Below are 22,979 nucleotides of genomic sequence, written 5' to 3'. Positions count from 1 at the left end.
CGCACACACATGCATGCACACATGCACACGCACGCACACACGCTCATGCACACACACGCACATACGCACACGCACGCGCACACGCACGCACACACGCTCATGCATACACACGCAAACACACGCACACACGCAAACACACGCACACACACGCACACACACACGCACACACACACGTGCACGCACACACACGCACGTGTACGCACACACCAGCTCTGCTCGTTGGGGGTTCGATCCCGGGCCCAGCTCTGTGCCCAGTCCGAGCATCCGGCCGGCTCGGGGGCGAAGGGGCTCAGCGCGTCGTGGGCCCCCCGCGGGGACGCCCCCTCCCCGCCGGGCCCCCCCACGGGGACCCCTGCCACCGGTCCAGAGTCCCCCCAGGTGCCCCCCGCGGCCGTAGTTGACCCCCAGGCTGGGACTGAGCCCATTGTGGGGCCTCCACCACCTGGGCACACAGGTGGGGCGGGGAGGCAGCGTGGAAACCGACTGAACTCGAACGCCCCTCCACAAGCGCGTTGTGTGTTTAGTGCGGAGGTGTCGTTCCCCCGCACCCGTAGACTTGTATAGAGACCCATAGACTCACAGAGACCCATAGACTCACAGAGAGACCCAAAGACTTATACAGAGACCCATATACTCACAGAGACCCGTAGACTCAAACAGAGACCCGTAGACATGTATAGCAACCCATAGACTCACAGAGAGACCATAGACTCACAGAGACCCATAGACTCACACCGAGACCCATAGACTCACACAAAGACCCATAGACTCACACAGAGACCCATAGACTTATACAGAGACCCATAGACTTATACAGAGACCCATAGACTCACACAGAGACCCATAGACTCACACAGAGACCCACAGACTCACACAGAGACCCACAGACTCACACAGAGACCCAGACTCACACAGAGACCTGTAGACTTACACAGAGACCCATAGACTCACAGAGAGACCCATAGACTTATACAGAGACCCATAGACTCACACAGAGACCCATAGACTCACACAGAGACCTGTAGACTCACACAGAGACCCACAGACTCACACAGAGACCCACAGACTCACACAGAGACCCATAGACTCACACAGAGACCTGTAGACTCACACAGAGACCCACATACTCACACAGAGACCCATAGACTTATACAGAGACCCATAGACTCACACAGAGACCCATAGATTCACACAGAGACCTGTAGACTCACACAGAGACCCACAGACTCACACAGAGACCCATAGACTCACACAGAGACCCGTAGACTCACGCAGAGACCCATAGACTCACACAGAGACCCATAGACTCATACAGAGACCCATAGACTTATACAGAGACCAATAGACTCACACAGAGACCCATAGACTCACACAGAGACCCACAGACTCACACAGAGACCCACAGACTCACACAGAGACCCAGACTCACACAGAGACCTGTAGACTCACACAGAGACCCATAGACTCACAGAGAGACCCATAGACTTATACAGAGACCCATAGACTCACACAGAGACCCATAGACTCACACAGAGACCTGTAGACTCACACAGAGACCCACAGACTCACACAGAGACCCACAGACTCACACAGAGACCCATAGACTCACACAGAGACCTGTAGACTCAGACAGAGACCCACAGACTCACACAGAGACCCATAGACTTATACAGAGACCCAAAGACTCACACAGAGACCCATAGACTCACACAGAGACCTGTAGACTCACACAGAGACCCACAGACTCACACAGAGACCCATATACTCACACAGAGACCCGTAGACTCACACAGAGACCCATAGACTCACACAGAGACCCATAGACTCACACAGAGACCCATAGACTCACACAGAGACCCACAGACTCACACAAAGACCCATAGACTCACACAAAGACCCATAGACTCACACAGAGACCTGTAGACTCACACAGAGAGCCATAGACTAACACAGAGACCTGTAGACTCACACAGAGACCCATAGACTCACACAGAGACCCACAGACTCACACAGAGACCCATAGACTCACACAGAGACTCATAGACTCACACAGAGACCTGTAGACTCACACAGAGACCTGTAGACTCACACAGAGACCCATAGACTTATACAGAGACCCATAGACTCACACAGAGACCCACAGACTCACACAGAGACCCATAGACTCACACTGTGACCCATAGACTTATACAGAAATCCATAGACTCACACAAAGACCCACAGACTCACACAGAGACCCATAGACTCACACAGAGACCCATAGACTCACACAGAGACCCACAGACTCACACAGAAATCCATAGACTCACACAGAGACCCACAGACTCACACAGAGACCCATAGACTCACACAGACACCCATAGACTCACACAGAGATCTTTAGACTCACACAGAGACCCGTAGACTCACACTGATACCCGTAGACTCACACAGAGACCCATAGACTCACAAAGAGACCCGTAGACTCACACAGAGACCCATAGACTCACACAGAGACCCACAGACTCACACAGAGACCCATAGACTCACACAGAGACCCACAGACTCACACAGAGACCCATAGACTCACACTGTGACCCATAGACTTATACAGAAATCCATAGACTCACACAGAGACCCACAGACTCACACAGAGACCCATAGACTCACACAGAGACCCATAGACTCACACAGAGATCTGTAGACTCACACAGAGACCCATAGACTCACACAGAGACCCACAGACTCACAAAAAGACCCATAGACTCACACAGAGACCCATAGACTCACACAGAGACCCATAGACTCACACAGAGACCTGTAGACTCACACAGAGACCCGTAGACTCACAAAGAGACCCATAGACTCACAAAGAGACCCATAGACTCACACAGAGACCCATAGACTCACACAGAGACCCATAGACTCACACAGAGACCTGTAGACTCACACAGAGACCCACAGACTCACACAGAGACCCACAGACTCACACAGAGACCCATAGACTCACACAGAGACCTGTAGACTCACACAGAGACCCACAGACTCACACAGAGACCCATAGACTTATACAGAGACCCAAAGACTCACACAGAGACCCATAGACTCACACAGAGACCTGTAGACTAACACAGAGACCCACAGACTCACACAGAGACCCATATACTCACACAGAGACCCGTAGACTCACACAGAGACCCATAGACTCACACAGAGACCCATAGACTCACACAGAGACCCATAGACTCACACAGAGACCCACAGACTCACACAAAGACCCATAGACTCACACAAAGACCCATAGACTCACACAGAGACCTGTAGACTCACACAGAGACCCATAGACTAACACAGAGACCTGTAGACTCACACAGAGACCCATAGACTCACACAGAGACCCACAGACTCACACAGAGACCCATAGACTCTCACAGAGACTCATAGACTCACACAGAGACCTGTAGACTCACACAGAGACCTGTAGACTCACACAGAGACCTGTAGACTCACACAGAGACCCATAGACTTATACAGAGACCCATAGACTCACACAGAGACCCATAGACTCACACAGAGACCCATAGACTCACACTGTGACCCATAGACTTATACAGAAATCCATAGACTCACACAAAGACCCACAGACTCACACAGAGACCCATAGACTCACACAGAGACCCATAGACTCACACAGAGACCCACAGACTCACACAGAGACCCATAGACTCACACAGAGACCACAGACTCACACAGAGACCCATAGACTCACACTGTGACCCATAGACTTATACAGAAATCCATAGACTCACACAGAGACTCACAGACTCACACAGAGACCCATAGACTCACACAGAGACCCATAGACTCACACAGAGATCTTTAGACTCACACAGAGACCCGTAGACTCACACTGATACCCGTAGACTCACACAGAGACCCATAGACTCACAAAGAGACCCGTAGACTCACACAGAGACCCATAGACTCACACAGAGACCCACAGTCTCACACAGAGACCCATAAACTCACACAGAGACCCACAGACTCACACAGAGACCCATAGACTCACACTGTGACCCATAGACTTATACAGAAATCCATAGACTCACACAGAGACCCACAGACTCACACAGAGACCCATAGACTCACACAGAGACCCATAGACTCACACAGAGATCTGTAGACTCACACAGAGACCCGTAGACTCACACTGATACCCGTAGACTCACACAGAGACCCATAGACTCACAAAAAGACCCATAGACTCACAAAGAGACCCATAGACTCACACAGAGACCCATAGACTCACACAGAGACCTGTAGACTCACACAGAGACCCATAGACTCACAAAGAGACCCATAGACTCACAAAGAGACCCATAGACTCACACAGAGACCCATAGACTCACACAGAGACCTGTAGACTCACACAGAGACCCGTAGACTCACAAAGAGACCCATAGACTCACACAGAGACCCATAGACTCACACAGAGACCTGTAGACTCACACAGAGACCTGTAGACTCACACAGAGACCCGTAGACTCACACAGAGACCCATAGTTTGTTGTCCTTCTCCCGCACCTCCGATTAGCACGGTTGGCTACGTACGGTGTGAAAGAAGTTCAACGTACATACACGAACATACCAAATAGTGGCTCAAGAGGGAGTGGCTCCCACCCCTTTCCGAGACATCTGTACATCAGGGAAGAGTAGGCCAAATACCCTCCTATGGTGGCTCTATGCAGCTCCCCCGTAATGGAAAGGCCCTTTCCGCCAGCAGTGGCGTGAGCAAAGCAATTGCAGGGCTGCGCCTGCGCCTGTTCTGAAACGTAACGATGCAGGGCGATCCAGCCATAGATACCCCATTGATTTAGAAGCCCCCCCCCACCCTTCCTTCTGAGCAGCTGATTCGAGGCTTGTGAATTGTAATATAAGTTGGTTTAACACGCGGCAGCATTAGGGGGGGAGGGGCTTTCGCGACCAATATCCATCCATGCTACAGGGTGTTTTGTTGTTGTTTGTTGGGGTTAGGTCGCGACTAATTGTGCGAGCGACTAATTGTGCGAGCGACTAATTGTGCGAGCGACTAATTGTGCGAGCGACTAATTGTGCGAGCGACTAATTGTGCGAGCGACTTATTGTGCGAGCGACTAATTGTGCGAGCGACTAATTGTGCGAGCGACTTATTGTGTGAGCGACTAATTGTGCGAGCGACTAATTGTGCGAGCGACTAATTGTGCGAGCGACTAATTGTGCGAGCGACTAATTGTGCGAGTGACTAATTGTGCGAGCGACTAATTGTGCGAGCGACTAATTGTGCGAGCGACTAATTGTGCAAGCGACTAATTGTGCGAGCGACTAATTGTGCGAGTGACTAATTGTGCGCGCTTTCTTGACGTGACACAAACATCACTGCCTGGGCTGCCTCGGCTGGTGGTGGTGGCGGCGGGTTTGACGACGACAAATCGATATTTACGCACTCTAACCCCCCCCCCCCCCCCCCCACGATAATTATGGGTGAATCGAATTTATACTTTTATAGGACGCCTTGCAAACGGTGACACAGAACGGGGTGATCGGTAGTTGCCTGTGGGGGGTTAGGCGGGGGCCGTCCATAAATGACGTCACGCGATTTTGGACGATTTTTACCCCCCCCCCCCTTCGTCACACGGCGTCACAAAAAGTCAGAACCCCCTCAAATATGACGTCACAAAGCTCTGCCCCCCCCCCCCCAAAAAAAAAACTATTGTCATTGTAGTGCGAATTTAATGTGGCACTGCACTCTGATGTTGTAGGAGAAAACATTTATTAAAAGTATATTTAATTAAGTATAACGTGTTGTCTATATCTATTTAAAGTTGCGCATTTTGATGTCACGTCACATTTCTCAAACCCCCGCCCCCTCGTCACACATCGTCACAAATTTCTGACCTCCCCACCCCCCCCAGGTGCGTGACGTCATTTATGGACGGTCCCCAAGATATAATGCGTGGAGGAATGAGATAGAGGGGCTACTCGGGGGGGGGGGGGGTCACGGGAAGGGGGCTACAGGGGAGGGACGGGGAGGGGTGGAGGGGCGAGATCACATCACGAAGCGGCGCTGCTCTGAAAGTCCAAATGAAAAGCGCCACTTAGTGGCGCTGCCATTTGTGGCCACGTGGCTTCTGAAAAGTAAGTTGATGCCGCAGTGGCCTTTGTCTGATCGTAAAGGTGCATTGAAAAATGTTGATACTCCGACTGATGCTCCTGCTGTTGTGGAGTGACTCATGCAGCCAGCTATGGCTGCAGGGTTTGGTGGTACATGTTGTTTACGTCGTTTATTGTGAAAATTCCGTCACAGTTCCTATGATCACTGTTACATTGCTTTTATGGCTTTATTTAGGTGATTTCGAAAACTTTTTGGTTTGGCCATGTTTGTTTGTTGTAGTACGGAGTTAGACTGATGGCCTTAATCTAAGTTGTCTTGTGGTGGTTGTTGTTTGACTTGCATCCCACTGGGATTTTTGCACACAGCGTTGGTGTACGGTGCTTTTTCTGCAATATTTTGCTGTCTTTTCTTGGATTTTCTGTTGCACATAGTCACATAGTCACTTTAAGATGTTTTTTTGTTCATGTTTGTTGCGGTTGCACCCGATTCAAGAGCCGAATGGCTCACAGGGCGATACCAAATAAATGAAACTGAAACTGTCTGGTATGATGGGGATGTGTATGTGCGTTTGGGTGATTTGTTTACCTTACTTGGACTTTGCACTCCTCTAGTGGTTTTTTGTTTTGTATTGTTTGTTGCTGCAACTTTCTTACCTCGTGCCCCTACTAAACATATGTGAAGAAGAGCTCATTGGATTCCTCCGGTATGAATACATATTCTGATTCTGTATCTGGGAGGTAACGTGTCGTGGATTTGGATTTAAAACAAATACCCCCCACCACCACCCACCCATCGTATCCCTGTTATGTCGGCGGGATATCTATAAATGGATCTCACCCTCGATTACATTTTCTTGTTCACCATTGGATAAATGAAAAGAACGACGCTGATGATGACGATGCTGCTGATTATGATGCTGCTGATGATGATGACAATGACGACGACAATGACGACGATGGTGATGGTACTGTTGTGCACGTGCGGGCCGGACTTTGGTGCATCAATAGCGAGAGATGGCGACGACTTGGGGAAGCCTTCATCCAGCAGTGGATTGATAATGGCTGCTGCTGGTGGTGGTAATGTTGGTGGTGGTGTGTGATGATGATGACGACGGTGGTGGTGGTGGTGATGATGATGATGATGACGGTGGTGGTGGTGATGATGATGACAGTGGTGGTGGTGGTGATGATGATGATGGTGGTGATGATGACGGTGGTGGTGGTGATGATGAGGACGGTGGTGGTGGTGATGATGAGGACGGTGGTGGTGATGATAACAGTGGTGGCGGTGGTGATGATGATGGTGATGACGGTGGTGATGATGACGACGACGGTGGTGGTGATTGTTGCTCCGAGTGAGTCACCTTGCCCACTGGGCTTGATGTCATGTGACTTGAAGCTGCCCCTCTCTGCCACCCTCATCGGCTGCGCCCGAGGTTCGAAGGTCGCGGGGAGCTTCTGTGCGGTGGGAATCGGTCCGAGGGGAGTGCCAAGGCAACAAGGAAGAAAAACCAGAAACACGCACGGATCACGCAAACTCCCTTTGCCGGAAACGCGTTTGGTTTTGAATGAATGAGCGGTTCATCGAGGCACTGGTGGGCGGACGTGCGGATTGGCTTGTCAGTGCGGAATGCGTTGGCATAGCTTTTCCAGAGCGTGTCCCCCTTAAAGCCCCAGTTGTTCCGTCTCTCACTTGGCTGGGCATTAACCTGCCGACCAAAATATGGGACCGGGTTTCTCACTCTGGTAAGTTCCCACGAGCAAGACAATGCTTGCCCCCGAGTTGGCAATATTTATTGCACTCTATATGTACAAACAAAGACAAAGATCTCCTCCCCCCGTATAGCCTAGACACAGGTGATTTTGTGGGTAGGTGAGTGGGCACAGGTGAGTTTGTGGGTAGGTGAGTGTGTGGGTAGGTGAGTGTGTGGATAGGTGAGTGGGCACAAGGTGAGTGTGTGGGTAGGTGAGTGGGTATAGGTGAGTGTGTGGGTAGGTGAGTGGGCACAGGTGAGTGTGTGGGTAGGTGAGTGGGTACAGGTGAGTGTGTGGGTAGGTGAGTGGGCACAAGGTGAGTGTGTGGGTAGGTGAGTGGGCACAGGTGAGTGTGTGGGTAGGTGAGTGGGCACAAGGTGAGTGTGTGGGTAGGTGAGTGGGTACAGGTGAGTGTGTGGGTAGGTGAGTGGGTACAGGTGAGAGTGTGGGCAGGTGAGTGGGCACAGGTGAGTTTGTGGGTAGGTGAGCCAATGAGTAAGGTTTGTCACGTAAACAGAACATGCCAAGTCGTTACTAGTGCAGCACATCGGTGTCTGTCGAGGAAGTGCCGTACTGCTGGCTCGCCAGGAGAAGGCAGCACAGCAAGTTCTGGACTAATTGCCATCTGTTCCATCTGTATGCGGCGGGATCGAGCGTTGCCCCCTCGCACGAGGCGTGGAGTCGTCTCCGGGTGCTCCGCTTTCCTCCCCCCCCCCCCCCCCCACGTGGATAATAAACACGACGACTCAACATCGTTAATCTATTTTATTTTATGAGGTAACGCCCGCTGAGCTGTGTAGCAACCTGGCCACAAATGATAGCTCAACAAACTGGCTCATCATCACGTGGAAATCTATAGCAGCCAAATACTCTAAACGCGTGTTGTTGTCGATTCTAAACGTGGAGGGAAAACCCGGAGGTCCAGAAGAAACATCCACGCGACCAGGAGGAAAGAGACACCACAAACTCTAAAATATACAGGGTTGGGATCGAACCCACAACCTCCTGCATACCAGGTGAGGGAGTTAACATTTCATTACAGGACCCTCCTGAACAAGAGTCCTCCGACTCAGCATGGCTCTCTTGGATAAACATTACTGATGGGACTCTGACCTATCCTCACCAAACCTTTGCCCTCACCACCACCACCACGTGCCCCCCGCGTCTCACCATGGTGAGAGGTCTCTGCGGCTGACACGTCGCCATGGACGCCGAGGAGTCCACGGCGGTGGTGGAACCCGAGAGGCTCTGGTGAGAACCTCCTCCTCCACCTCCTCCTCCTCCACCCCCTCCTCCACCTCCTCCTCCACCTCCACTCAGCACGATCATCTCCCCGACGTCGCTCACCGACATGGCTGCGGCCTTTCTCTCCCCCTCTCTCTCTCCGTCTGACCTGGTGCTGGGGGTCACGAACCACGTGGGGGGGGGTCATCATCGGTCACACTCAAGGAAGGGCAAAGGTCACACTGCCCTCCTCAGCTGCAGAGGGGGTCGCGGTTCGAATCCGACAGACCGCCCTGGTTATCACGGTGGATCACGCCATCATCATCATCACCGCCGGCGACCTTGTTGGAATATCTTGCTACATTACTTTATTAGTAGCGGTTATTATTATTACAAACCACAGGCTCCTGTCCCACCGCGTCATCACGCAGCGCCATCCCACACAGCCCTGGTTCAACACCGCAGGCCATGGGGCATGCCGGCAGGGCAGAGTCGGTGGGTTCTCGTAGAACTCTCGCGTTGAAAACTCCCTCCGCCCTCCTCCTGTAGCCGGACGGAGAGAGAATGCGAATGGCGTCTTGTTGTGCGGCACCGCCGTCGACTGGAAACCCCCATGTTGAGATGGGGGGTGGGTGCTCCGCAAGTCTCACGGCACTGCGGTGGCAAAATAATCCTCGCCAGGATTATTGCCTCACCGGTGAATGAGAACTCAGAAAGCGCTCACACAGAGACAAAGAGCCCCCCCCCCCCCCCCCGTGCAGCCTTCGAACGGACTGCTGGGACAAGTGCTGCCAGCGCTTATCGAGTGCCGGCACTCACGGCACACGATTGGGTTGGGCGGTGAAGCACCACGCCGGGATTCCGGTCTCATTTGCTTATTCATCACACTTAAGGTTGAGTCGACCTAGGGGAGGCCCAGGACCGGTTCGAATAATTCTCACTGCTGTTGGCCCTGAGCGGGAATCAAAGCGGAGTTGATGGCGTAGCGTGCCAACCGCTGGACCACCGCTTCCCCACAAAAGAATAGATCTATGAAACAAAGACCGTAGGGGCAAGTGCTGTTAGTGAGCGCCTATGAAGGCCGGCATGGCACACGAGGGGGTGGGTGGCCAGCACCACGCCCGATCGTCTTTGTCTCCCCAGTGGCGATACACACCGTACCAGGTACTCATTTGAGGCTAAGTGGATCTAGGGGAGGCCTCGGACCGGTTCAGATAATTGTCACCGGTGGTGGCCATGAGCGGGAAGCGAATTCACACACATTCACAAACTCACACACACACAGCACTCACTCACACACTGGCCATGAAACCCATTCAGCACCACACACCCAGCACCCACACACACACTCAGCACCCACACACACACTCAGCACCCACACAGCACACGCACTCAGCACACACACACACACACAGCACTCACATACACACTCAGCACACACACACAGCACTCACACTCAGCACACACACAGCACACGCACTCAGCACACACACCCAGCACACACACACACAGCACACGCACTCAGCACACACACACCCAGCACACACACACACAGCACACCCAGCACACACACACACACAGCACACACACACACAGCACACACACAGCACACACACAGCACACAGCACACACACACACAGCACACACACAGCACACACACACTCAACACACACACACAGCACACACACTCAACACACACACAGCACACACTCAGCACACACACACACAGCACTCACACACAGCACTCACACACACACACTCAGCACTCAGCACACTCAATCCTCACACCCACACACAGCACACATACACACACAGCACACACACAGCACACACACGCACACTCTTGGGGGATCTCTGCCTTTGAGGTCGCCTTGCTCCAGTTTGGAGGTGAAGACTGCCTTCTGTGTGTAAGTGTGCTTGAGCGTGTCTGTGAGTGTGTGTGTGCTGAGTGTGTGTGTGCCGAGTGTGTATGTATGTATAGTGGGGAGCGGTAGTGTCGCGGTTAGCGCTCTGTGCTACGAACCTGGCGACCCGGGTTCGATTCCCGCTCACGGCCAACACCAGTGACGATTATCTGAACCTGTCCTGGGCCTCCCGTAGGTCAACTCTGTCTCAAATGAGTATCTGGTGTGATATGTAAACATCGCCACGAGGGAGACAAAGATGGACGGGCGTGGTGTTGGCCACCCACCGCCTCGTGTGCCGTGCCGGCCTTCATAGGTGCTCGCTAACAGCACTTACCCCTACAGTCTGTGAAGGCTACACGGGGGATCTTTGTCCCCTACGCCCCGCCGCCTTTGTCTCCCCAGTGGTGATGTTCTCACACACCGCACCAGATACTCATTTCAGGTTGAGCCGACCTAGAGGAGACCCAGGACCGGTACAGATATTCGTCACCGGTGTTGTGCGTTAGCGGGAATTGAACTCGCGCTAACTGCCGCTCCACACGCGTGCACACACACACGCGCACACACACACACGTGCACACACACGCGTGCACACACACACGCGCACACACACGTGCACACGCGTGCGCACACACACGTGCACACACACGCGTGCACACACACACGCGCACACACACGTGCACACGCGTGCGCACACACACGTGCACACACACGCGTGCGCACACACACGTGCGCACACGTGCACACACACGTGCACACACACGCGCGCACACACGCGTGCACACACACACGCGCACACACGCGCGCACACGCGCGCGCACACACACGCGCACACACACGCGCACACACACGCGCACACACACGCGCACACGCACTACCCTTGCTTATATAATGGAGTGGGAGAACTGACTCTCCCTCCCCTCTCACTCTCTCGCCTTTGTCTCTTCCCCATCGCTCCCTCTCCACTCCGCTCTCCTATCCATCACTCTCACTCTCTCTCCTGCTATTTGGTAAACATTAGGGGGCAAGAGGAGGAGGAGGAGAGAGGAGGAAGAGAGGCGGTTGACAGAAGACGGAGAGCTCTGCATGCTGATGAGAGCTGCCGTCGGAGGCCATAGGACTGCGAGGAGTGCTGGGTGCAGATGCAGCAGTTGTCGTAGTTTAAAATTGTTTTACATAGAAGAGAGGGGGTAGAGAGAGGGGGTAGTTAGAGAGGGGGTAGAGAGAGAGGGGGTAGAGAGAGAGGGGGTAGAGAGAGGGGGTAGATAGAGAGGGGGTAGAGAGAGGGGGTAGAGAGAGAGGGGGGTAGAGAGAGAGGGGGTAGAGAGAGAGGGGGTAGAGAGAGAGAGAGAGGGGGTAGAGAGAGAGGGGGGTAGAGAGAGGGGGGGTAGTTAGAGAGGGGGTAGAGAGAGGGGGTAGAGAGAGAGAGGGGGTAGAGAGAGAGGGGGTAGAGAGAGAGTGGGGTAGTTAGAGAGGGGGTAGAGAGATAGGGAAGGGGTAAGGAGGAGGAGCAGAGCGTGCTTCTTCGTGTTGGTGTTTGTGTCCACGAAGAAAGTAGCACAGATTGATTTTGTTGCACAATGGTAAAACACGTAAAATATTTCATTTAAAAAGAGGGAGGGGGGGTGCACATGAAGCAAAGCATTGAAAAAAAAAACTAAATGATGAACGAAGCAAAGTATCGACTAAACCGAGCATCTTCTTGTTTCCTCTAATCGTAAAAAAGGAGAGAGGGGAGTGAAGGAGGGAGAGAGATCATGGAACCAAGTGTCAAGTTGGTCCTGACGGCATACGCCGACGACGTCCTCCTCATTCTGTGTTCCCTGGATGATGTCGCCCTGCTGCACGAGTGCCAGGAGATCTTTTCGAAGGCCTCCTCATCAAAAATGAACTGGCAAAAGTGCAGCGGGCTGCTGGTTGGAGCGTGGGACATGACCAAGTGTCCCGAGAAGGCAAAAGCCATCAATTGGAGCACAACATCGCTGCTACACCACATGGGGGTGTTCCCGGGACCAGAGGAGGAACCACCGCAGAGAAACTGGGTCGAGCTGCAGGAGAAGGTCAAGGAGCGGCTGGCCACCTGGAGCCGCCTGTGAAAGTTCCTCATCTTCAGGACAAAGACGTTGGTGGTGAACCAGCTGGTGACGTCCATGCTGTGGCACCGACTCTTCTCCCTGCACCCCCCCATGAGCCTCGTCAACGCGCTTCAGGAGCGAGTCCTCGACTTCTTCTGGTCGGGCGGAGGACACCGGGTCGCGGCTGGGGTCCTGGCCCTGCCACTGGACGAGGGCGGTCACGGGCTGGTGTGCGTGCGGAGTCAGCTAGCCACCTTCCGACTCAGGCCGCGCAAAAGTTTCTGCACGCCGCCTCTGCACCGGCCTGGAGCGTCACGGCCTCCTTCCTCCTGAAACAGCTGGGGGGTCTGCAGTGCTCCAAACAACTATTCTACATAGACCTGCAGGGCCTCCCACTGGGACAGCTGCCACCTTTCTACAGGAGCTCCCTCGCCGTCATCAGGCTGAACCAGCTGCGATCGGCCGAGGATCTGGTCTTCGAACCGATCCTCAGGAACCCACAGACAAAGCTGCCATCCACCACTGCCACCCCCGGCATGCAGAGGCGCCTCGCCAACGCGTGGCTTACCAGAATGGGAGATCTGGTGGAGCCTGGAACACGGGGCCAGTGGCTCAGACCAGCAGACATGGCTGCAAAGACAGGGCTGTAGTCGCTCCGGGTGGCTGCCCGGATCCTGGCCGAAGCTAAGGGGTCCTTCTCAGCGGCAGCGGGGAGAACGCCCCCATCGGCGTTGGGATGACGAGGCCTCTATCGGTCCCCCTCCACCGGAGCTCTCCATCGTGCCGCTGCATCGCCAATGCCGACAAACGAAGGCGGATCACGACCTGTGCCGGCTGGAAGACCTACTGCAGGTGGCCTTCGCAAATGTAAAGAGGAAGGTGCTCTACTCCTACATGGTCCGGTGTCACCAACAGGACACCCTGAGGAGCCACAAGGACCATGCCTGGAGGAAAGCCCTGCCCTGCATCTCTCCGGAGAGGCCTCGCTGGAGGCAACTCTACTCCGCCCGACGTACAACCGCATCGGCGACCTCAGCTGGAGCATTGCCCATGGCACAGTCACCACCAACGCCTCCCTGGCGCGCTTCACCGACACGTCCCCGGAGTGTCGGTTCTGCGGTAAAGTGGAGACGGTGGCGCACCGATACGTGGAGTGCAAGAGCCTGGACTCGCTGTTCAAGGTCCTGAGAAACATCCTCCTAAGGTTCAGCCTCCACTTCTCCCCGAAGGGCGACAGACCCCAACATCTTCAGGGGCTGGTCAACATACTCATTGGCTACGCCAAGCTCGCCATATACAGGGCGAGGAAGGTGGCCATGGAGGGGAAACGTCCGGCCAGCAGCCTGGGCATCTTCCGCGCTCTGGTCGGAGCCAGGGTGTGGCTGGAGTTCCGCCATGCGCGGCTGACCCACGCTGTGCCGGCCTTCAAGGAGCAGTGGGCGCTGGAGGAGGCCGTGTGCTCGGTGGCAGAAGATGGAGAGCTCTGCATGGAGATATGAGCTACCCATCGGAGGCCGTAGGACTGCGAGAAGGGCTGGGTGCAGATGCAGCAGTTGTCATAGTTAAAAAAAATTACATAGAAAACAGGGGAAATATAGAGAGTAGGGAGGTAGGTTAAGAGAGAGAGGATAGAGAAGGGGTAGAGAGAGGAGGTAGAGAGAGGGGGTAGAGAGAGGGGGTAGAGACATAGGGAAGGGGGAAGGAGGAGCAGAGCGTGCTTCTTCATGTTGGTGTTTTGTCTATGAAGAAAATGGCACAGATTGTTGGAAAAACACAGAAAATCTTGCTTTGCACATGTAGTGACATTGAATGAGTCACTGTAGCGCGTGCCGCTGGGAGATTGGTAGACAATGGAATTTGGGGTAGCAGCCCGTTCTACCAATTGGACCTGTGGGCAAGAAACGGAGCCTTCTGGGGGATCCAGACGAGTGTGGGGCCGAGGGCGGAGCCTGGCCACGCTGGGCAAGATAAAAGGCGAGCTCCGACTCACAGTCGGGGCTGCTGGGATCTGGAATGGAACTCGTCGTGCTGTCATCATCGTGATCTTCGGCCTCTTCAAGCTGTGGGTCTGGCAGCATGTTTGCTGTCCCGACCCGGTATGTGGTTATCCTCAAAGGCTGTGAAGGCCGGAATAAAAGAGAGTGAGTACCTCCTACTGGTGTATGTGGATTAGTACACTACACACATAAAGCAAAGCAAGGAAAAAAACCGACATGATGAACAAAGCAAAGTGCCGACTAAACCGAGCATCTTCTTGATTCCTCTGATCATAAAAAAGAGAGGCAGAGAGAGGAGTGAAGGAGGAGGGAGAGAGGCAGAGAGAGAGAGAGAACAGTCCCTGTGATGGACGCGGCCTCCCCAGATCCTAACGATGCCGAGAGAAATTGGAGCGTCGCCCGGCCACCCACCCCCTCCCACCTCCTCCTCTCCCCGCCCCTCTTCCTCCACCTGCTCCTGTTCCACATCCTCCTTTTCTAGTTCCTGCTCCACCTCCTCATTACCATTCTTCCTCCACCTCCTCATGTTCCACCCCTCCTCATTGTATTGTTCCTCCTCCACCACCTCCTCCTCTTCATCCACCTCCTCCTGTTCCATCTTCTCCACCACCTCCTGTTCCCTTCCTTCGTTTCCTTTTCTTGTTCCTCCTCCACCTCTTCTTGTTCACCCTCTTCATCCACATTCCTCTTCCGTGTATCCTTCTCCTCCACCTCCTCGTGCTGCAGCCCTTCGGCTGTTCAATGTAAATATTCGTGTCGCGTGTTGTGCGCTCCGATCGTCCCAGGTCGCCCTTGCCAAGAGAGGCGATAGACGCGGCTGCTGCTTAGTGCGTCTCGGTGGGTGAATGTCACCTCCTGGTTAAATAGGTCTATAAACCAACAGCGTCAGCAGCATCAGCATCATCACCGACATCATCCTCATCACCCACACTTGCAGGAGCGCCATCGCACGCATCTACATCATCATCACCATACTAGCAACAGAAGCATCGCAATCATATCTAGCATCAGCAACTGCATCATCATCGCTCGCAGCAGCACTAGCAACAGCAGCATGATTATAATCATCATCACTAGCATCATCATCATCACGCGCAGCATTACGAGGAACAGCAAGTATAGCATCGTCATTAGCTTCTGCACCCACATTCAGTTCAGTTCATTTATTAGGTAGTCCTGTGAGCCATGCGGCTCTTGAATCGGTTGCAACCGCAACAAACAAAAACATGAACAAGAAACATCTTAAAGTGACTATGCGCAACAGAAAAATCCAGGAAAAAACAGCAAAGTCTTCCAGAAAAAGCACCGTATACCAACATCACCGCCATCACTTGCAGCAACAGCAGCAGTAAGAGCATCACTTGCAGCAACAGCACATCATGACCCACAGTAGCATCATCGCTTGCAGCAACATCAGCACCATCATATCGCTGTCAACCCGTACGGTTTACCCCGTATTCTTGTACAGGGTAATTGAGTTTTCAGGTCCATACGGCGTACAGCCGTTTCAATACGGGCAAAAATAATCAAATGTGTCTATTTGTTTGTGTTTCTCTTCTTGTGATGGGACTCTGCAGGATGAACGTTGAGATTTATAAGGGCACGCGGTGACCAGTAAGGTCTCAATTGGTCTGTGATGAGGTAGGGAGGGCACTGATAAGGGGCTGAGAGGTTTGCCATCGTCACGAGCAGCAGCAGCAGGATCGTCATTGTTACTCGCGTCAGTATCAACATCATCACGATGTTGAACTTCTTTCGCACCGTGCGTAGCCAACCGTGATAATCGGAGGTGCTCGCATCATCATCAGCAGCAGCATCCCCATCCTCATAATCGGTGGCTGTATCGTGCCCATCAGGAGCTGACGCTGTCACATCACCACCACCATCACCACCACCATAACCACCATCACCACCACCACCAAAACCATCATTTAACCCAATCATTGTCACCACCACCATCACAACTAAATGGTCATTGATATCACCATCACCTGCAACGGCATCATTGCTGGTTCTAGAAACATTCTAACGTTAACCACATACACGTGTTCCACAATGCAGGAAATACCTCCATCATCATCACCAACATCATCACCACCTCTCCCGTGTCTCTCTTGTCTCTCTCAGTATCTCTCCTCTCGTGTCTCCTCTCCCAGTATATCTCTCCCCGTGTCCCTCTCCCCCAGTGTCTCTATGTCCGTGTCTCTCTCTCCCAGTGTCTATCTCTCCCAGTGTTTCTCTCTCCCCGTGTGTCTATATCCTTGTGAATCTCTCCCCGTGTCCCTCTCTCCCCGTGTCTCTCTCTCTCCCCGTGTCTCTCTTCCCCCGTGTCTCTCTCCCCGTGTCTCTCTCCCCGTGTCTCTCTCCCCGTGTCCCTCTCCCCCCGTGTCCCTCTCTGTCCCCGTGTGTCTCTCTCTCCCCGTGTCTCTCTCCCCGTGTCTCTCTCCCCCGTGTGTCTCTCTCCCCGTGTCTCTCTCCCCGTGTCCCTCTCTCCCCCGTGTCTCTCTCTCCCCGTGTCTCTCTCCCCGTGTCTCTCTCCCCGTGTCTCTCTCTCCCCGTGTCTCTCTCCCCGTGTCTCTCTCTCCCCGTGTCTCTCTCTCTCCCCGTGTCTCTCTCCCCCGTGTGTCCCTCTCCCCGTGTCTCTCTCTCCCCGTGTCTCTCTCCCCGTGTCTCTCTCCCCGTGTCCCTCTCTCCCCGTGTCCCTCTCTCCCCGTGTCCCTCTCTCCCCGTGTCTCTCTCCCCGTGTCTCTCTCTGTCCCCGTGTCTCTCTCTCCCCGTGTCTCTCTCCCCGTGTCTCTCTCCCCGTCCCTCTCTCCCCGTGTCTCTCTCTCCCCGTGTCTCTCTCTCCCCGTGTCTCTCTCCCCCCGTGTCTCTCTCTCCCCGTGTCTCTCTCCCCGTGTGTCTCTCTCTCCCCGTGTGTCTCTCTGTCCCCGTGTCTCTCTCCCCGTGTCTCTCTCTCCCCGTGTCTCTCTCTCCCCGTGTCTCTCTCTCCCCGTGTCTCTCTCCCCCCGTGTCTCTCTCTCCCCGTGTCTCTCTCCCCGTGTGTCTCTCTCTCCCCGTGTGTCTCTCTGTCCCCGTGTCTCTCTCCCCGTGTCTCTCTCTCCCCGTGTCTCTCTCTCCCCGTGTCTCTCTCTGTCCCCGTGTCTCTCTCTCCCCGTGTCTCTCTCTGTCCCCGTGTCTCTCTCTGTCCCCGTGTCTCTCTCTCCCCGTGTCTCTCTCCCCGTGTGTCTCTCTCCCCGTGTGTCTCTCTGTCCCCGTGTCTCTCTCCCCCGTGTCTCTCTCCCGTGTCTCTCTCCCCGTGTCTCTCTCCCCGTGTCTCTCTCTCACCTGTAGCCAAGGTGATTATCTCCGCTGCGTGGTCACATCGCGATCTCCGGCGCCTCCAGCCGCTCTCCCTTCACTCTCCTTATCTCTCCCTTCACTCTCCTTATCTCTCCCTTCACTCTCCTTATCTCTCCCCTCGCTCTACCCCCACCCCTCTCCCGCCCCACCCCTCCCCTGCGCTCTCCCTCTATTCGATATTCTTCGCTCTCCCGTACCGCGCTCTCTCTTCCCTCTCTCTGTTTTTTTTTACGATCAGAGGAAACAAGAAGATGCTCAGTGCAGTCGGCACTTTGCTTTGTTCATCATTTCGTTTTTTTGTTTTTTCAATGCTTTGCGTTATGTCCCCCCCTCCCCCCTTTTTAAATGAAAGATTTAACGAAATATTTCACGCTCTGCTCTCCTTACCCCCCTCTCTCTCTACCCCCCCTCTCTCTCTACCCCCCCCCCCCCTCTCTACCCCCCCTCTCTCTCTACCCCCCCTCTCTCTACCCCCCTCTCTCTACCCCCCCTCTCTCTCTACCCCCTCCCCTCTCTCTACCCCCCCCTCTCTCTCTACCCCCCCCCTCTCTCTCTACCCCCCCCCCCTCTCTCTACCCCCCCCCTCTCTCTCTACCCCCCCCTCTCTCTACCCCCCTCTCTACCCCCTCTACCCACCCCCCCTCTCTCTACCCCCTCTCTCTACCCCCTCTCTCTACCCCCTCTCTCTACCCCCCCTCTCTCTACCCCCTCTCTCTACCCCCCCCTCTCTCTACCCCCTATCTCTACCCCCTCTCTCTCTACCCCCTCTCTCCCTACTCCATGTCTATGTTCCCCCTATGTTTTCTATGTAATATTTGTGATATTATTACTATAAAAATGTTTTACGACAAAGTGCAGATGCAGCACTTGTCTCTTCCCTCTCACGTCACGTCTGGCTGTCTTCTGTCTCTCGTTTCCCCCTCTCTTATCTCTCTTATCTCTCTTATCTCTCTTATCTCTCTTATCTCTCTCCCGTCTCTCTTTTTGCTGAATTCTCCCCACATATTCTCACTTTCCTCTCCGTTAAATCTCATTTTCTCCCCCCTCCTGTCTCTCCCTCTCGTGTACCTCTCTCTCCTTCCTCTCCCCTCCTCTCTCTCTTTTTACGATCAGAGGAAACAAGAAGCTGCTCGGTGTAGTCGGCACTTTGCGTCGTTCATCATTTCGTTATTTTTTTCTCCCCCCCCCCCTTCCCACGCTCCCTCCCCTCTCCCTCCTCTCCCTTCCCTTTCCTTCCTCCTCGCTCTCTCCATCTCTCTTCACTCTCCCTTTTATCTCCCTTGGCCGTCCTTCACTCTCCCCCCTCTCTCCCCCCTCTCATTTTCCTCTCCCTTATCTCTCCCCCCAGCCCACGCCCTGAGGAGTCGGCGCGCGCCATGACGTCACACACGAACGTGCTGACGTCACGCTGCCGCGCTCTTGCGTAATGACGCGTGGCGGCGGTTCGCCCAGCGATTCGTGACGTCGTCGCCGGCGTGTGCGCGAGACGAACGACGCGATGACGTGACGCTTTTCCGAATTCAATCGTGTGACTTACGTTATGACCTTACAGCAAGATAATCTGTGATTTAATGTGATGTAATTTTCTCTCTCCGCCTGATGACGACCGCTTGTGTTGCGATCGAAATGTCGTCGTTTTTTTGTTTATTTTATTAATTTGAACCTATCTACGTGACTTTGCCGAAAGACCCAAACAATATGAATTCCTGCGGTTACGAAAGCTTTAAGTCAAGAATGATGTTGGGATTACGTTACGTGATTAACAAAATTGAGTTAGGGCATTGGAGCAGCCTTTTACTCCGTGAAACAATGATTGTGTTATTATTCTCGTTGTGGAGAATATACGGTAGAACAACATTCTCAACTCAAACTGTTTGTTTATTTGACCAGGCAAGGCGCCACTGTGTAGCTCTTTTCTCAGAAGCGAGCTGGTCATCACAAATGACCTGGTCATCACAAATGACCTGGTCATCACAAATGACAGCCCCAACGAAGTGGGCTTCATATTCTTTGGTTCTTTCGGCAAAGTCACGGAGATAGAATAAAAATTTAATGAAAATAATAAATAAATAAAACCACTAAAGTAGACTGTAGCCTAGTTCTAAATCGGAGTGAGTGTACTAGCAGTCTATAATGTAGACTGTAGCCCGATTCTTAACCTCGGTGAGTGTACTGGCAGTCTATAATGTAGACTATAGCCTGGTTTTTAAGCTTATCATGTGGACATTTATAGGTGCTAAACACTCTAAACGCGTGTTGTTGTTGATTACTAAATGTGGAGGGAAAAACCGGAGGACCCAGAGAAAAAAAATCCACGTGACCATGGCGAGAGAGACACCGCAAACTCCAAATATACAGCAGGCATCATGGGCGGGATCGAACCAACAACCTCATGTGTAACAGGCGAGGTAGTTAACATCAAGCCACCACGGCGCGCTTAAAATTATATAACCCCTTCCCATATCGCTCTGCCTCTCTCTATATAAAAAAACAAAAGCGTGTTTTTTACTCTTACCATCAGACACAGCCTTCTGGGAGTGTTTAATTTCAGCAGCATTGATTCAGTCTCATAGCTGTCAACCCCTTATCAGTGCCCCAACTCATTACAGACCAATTCAGACTTTATTGGTCACCTCGTGCCCTTATAAATCTAAACGTTCATCCTACAAAGTCCAATCACAAGGGAGAAACACAAACAAATAGACAGATTTTTGCCCCATATTGAAACGGTTGTATGCCGTATGGACCTGAAAAATAAATTTCCCTGTATAAAATACGGGGTAAACCGTATGGGTTGACCGCTATGCAGTCCAAGCAAACCTCAACACCGCGTCTCGACATTCAGGGTCTCATCAGCAGAGTCAACAGGCTCGCTGGAAACCAATCCTTGGGGACCTGCCACATTGATTTATAGGCAAGGATACACAACTCTGTTTCAGATATAGGGCTGTGGTGCCACGGCCACGGAGCGACTCCGCAAGCGCCGTGACTCCCCCCTGGCCCCACCCTGAGCACACACACACACGCAGTGCACACACGCAGTGTCCCAGCGGGGGATTGCCTGGCGCAATGGGTTTTAGTCCAAAGGGTCCTTAGAGGGAAAGTCCCACGGTTTCCCGGTGTCAGGAGATTGGCTGACCCTCACAGGACAAGTCACATTGCGGTTCCTCTACATTGGCTTAAAATAGTATGGGCACACAAAGGTTCACCGGGCCAGCTGCAATGAGTCATGCATGACACCGGGGAGGGGGCTGGGGTGAAATATTAAGCGAGCAGAGCAGAGAATGAGGTCAAGGGATACGAGCGGCACCACAGACCGAGTGCACACTGGCAGGGTGCGTATTCGCCAGCCGGGCGCCCTTCCAGATTAAACAAGTTGAGTCACAAATTAATGAGTCCAGGTGCGTAGATAATAGGTCGAAGTAACTGGCGCAATGCTCCATGTAAGGCAAGAAAAACTAACGGAAAAGCACAGGTAGGCGCACGATTGTAATTGGCCGGGCGGGATAACGTAATCCTGGATTTTGTTTGAAGTCAAGGGGCATAAAAAGGGGAGCCAAAAAACGTCCAGGAGACCTCATCTTCAACAACTTGGTTGCCAAGACCCCCCCCCTGCCATCCTGCCTCCTCGAGCCGCTCGCAGCATCCGTATGATGCCAGCGAGTCCTGCTACGAGGCAGTGATGGGAAAGGTTTTTTCGTCATCCTCCCTCCGACTCTCACAACGTCCGTGCGACGCCATGAGTACAGCTGCGAGGTACGTGATAGGGCGCGTGAGTGTTTGGCGACTTGGATAGCAGTAGGCTCAGCTTTGCTCACCGAATATTCCCCCCGGGCAGTGTAGGGTTTGCGCCGTGAATAAACGTTAACACAGAGCATCAGTGCAGTGTCTGCTGCGATCTGTGTGTGGAGCGGCTGCGTGGGCAGACGCGCAGTGAGAGTGAGGGTAGAGCCGCAGCACGAGGGCGCCTTGATGTAATCGCCTGCAGGGGCGCGCACGTTCGCACCGCCACGCTAGTGTTAGCTGTGGTGTGCGCGTGTTAGGATGTAATCGCCTGCAGGGGCGCGCGCATTCGCACCGCCACGCTAGTGTTAGCTATGGTGTGCGCGTGTTAGGATGTAATCGCCTGCAGGGCCACGCTAGTGTTAGCTGTGGTGTGCGCGTGTTAGGATGTAATCGCCTGCAGGGGCGCGCGCGTTCGCACCGCCACGCTAGTGTTAGCTGTGGTGTGCGCGTGTTAGGATGTAATCGCCTGCAGGGCCACGCTAGTGTTAGCTGTGGTGTGCGCGTGTTAGGATGTAATCGCCTGCAGGGCCACGCTAGTGTTAGCTGTGGTGTGCGCGTGTTAGGATGTAATCGCCTGCAGGGCCACGCTAGCGTTAGCTGTGGTGTGCGCGTGTTAGGATGTAATCGCCTGCAGGGCCACGCTAGTGTTAGCTGTGGTGTGCGCGTGTTAGGATGTAATCGCCTGCAGGGCCACGCTCGTGTTAGCTGTGGTGTGCGTGTGTTAGGATGTAATCGCCTGCAGGGGCGCGTGCGTTTGCACTGCC

At 53.5% G+C, this 22,979-nt stretch overlaps 1 protein-coding gene across 3 annotated transcripts in view; it reads right to left on the bottom strand.

Moving 5' to 3' along the window:
* LOC133352333 (peroxisomal targeting signal 1 receptor-like) overlaps nt 1-18,535 on the bottom strand; it is a 42,880-nt gene extending 24,345 nt beyond the window's left edge. The window contains exons 1-4 of one of the 3 annotated variants that reach the window (XM_061567925.1): nt 18,415-18,535; nt 9,055-9,283; nt 7,494-7,587; nt 208-442 (exon numbers count right to left, since the gene is read on the bottom strand). In XM_061567925.1, the coding sequence (XP_061423909.1) occupies nt 208-442; nt 7,494-7,587; nt 9,055-9,237 (512 nt within the window). In that variant the 5' untranslated portion in view covers nt 9,238-9,283; nt 18,415-18,535. Of the gene's footprint in view, nt 1-207; nt 443-7,493; nt 7,588-9,054; nt 9,284-9,506; nt 9,742-11,131; nt 11,540-18,414 lie in introns of those variants that run through there. The other 2 variants (XM_061567926.1, XM_061567924.1) reach the window with 2 other exon arrangements.
* Between the last annotated feature and the right edge of the window lie 4,444 nt (nt 18,536-22,979).

This window comes from Lethenteron reissneri, chromosome 40, assembly GCF_015708825.2.
Source record: "Lethenteron reissneri isolate LAM-NWPU_2019-01 chromosome 40, ASM1570882v1, whole genome shotgun sequence".
NCBI lineage: Eukaryota > Metazoa > Chordata > Hyperoartia > Petromyzontiformes > Petromyzontidae > Lethenteron > Lethenteron reissneri.
The sequence above is the reverse complement of the archived record's forward strand: the minus strand, read 5'-3'. Positions and strand labels throughout refer to the sequence as shown.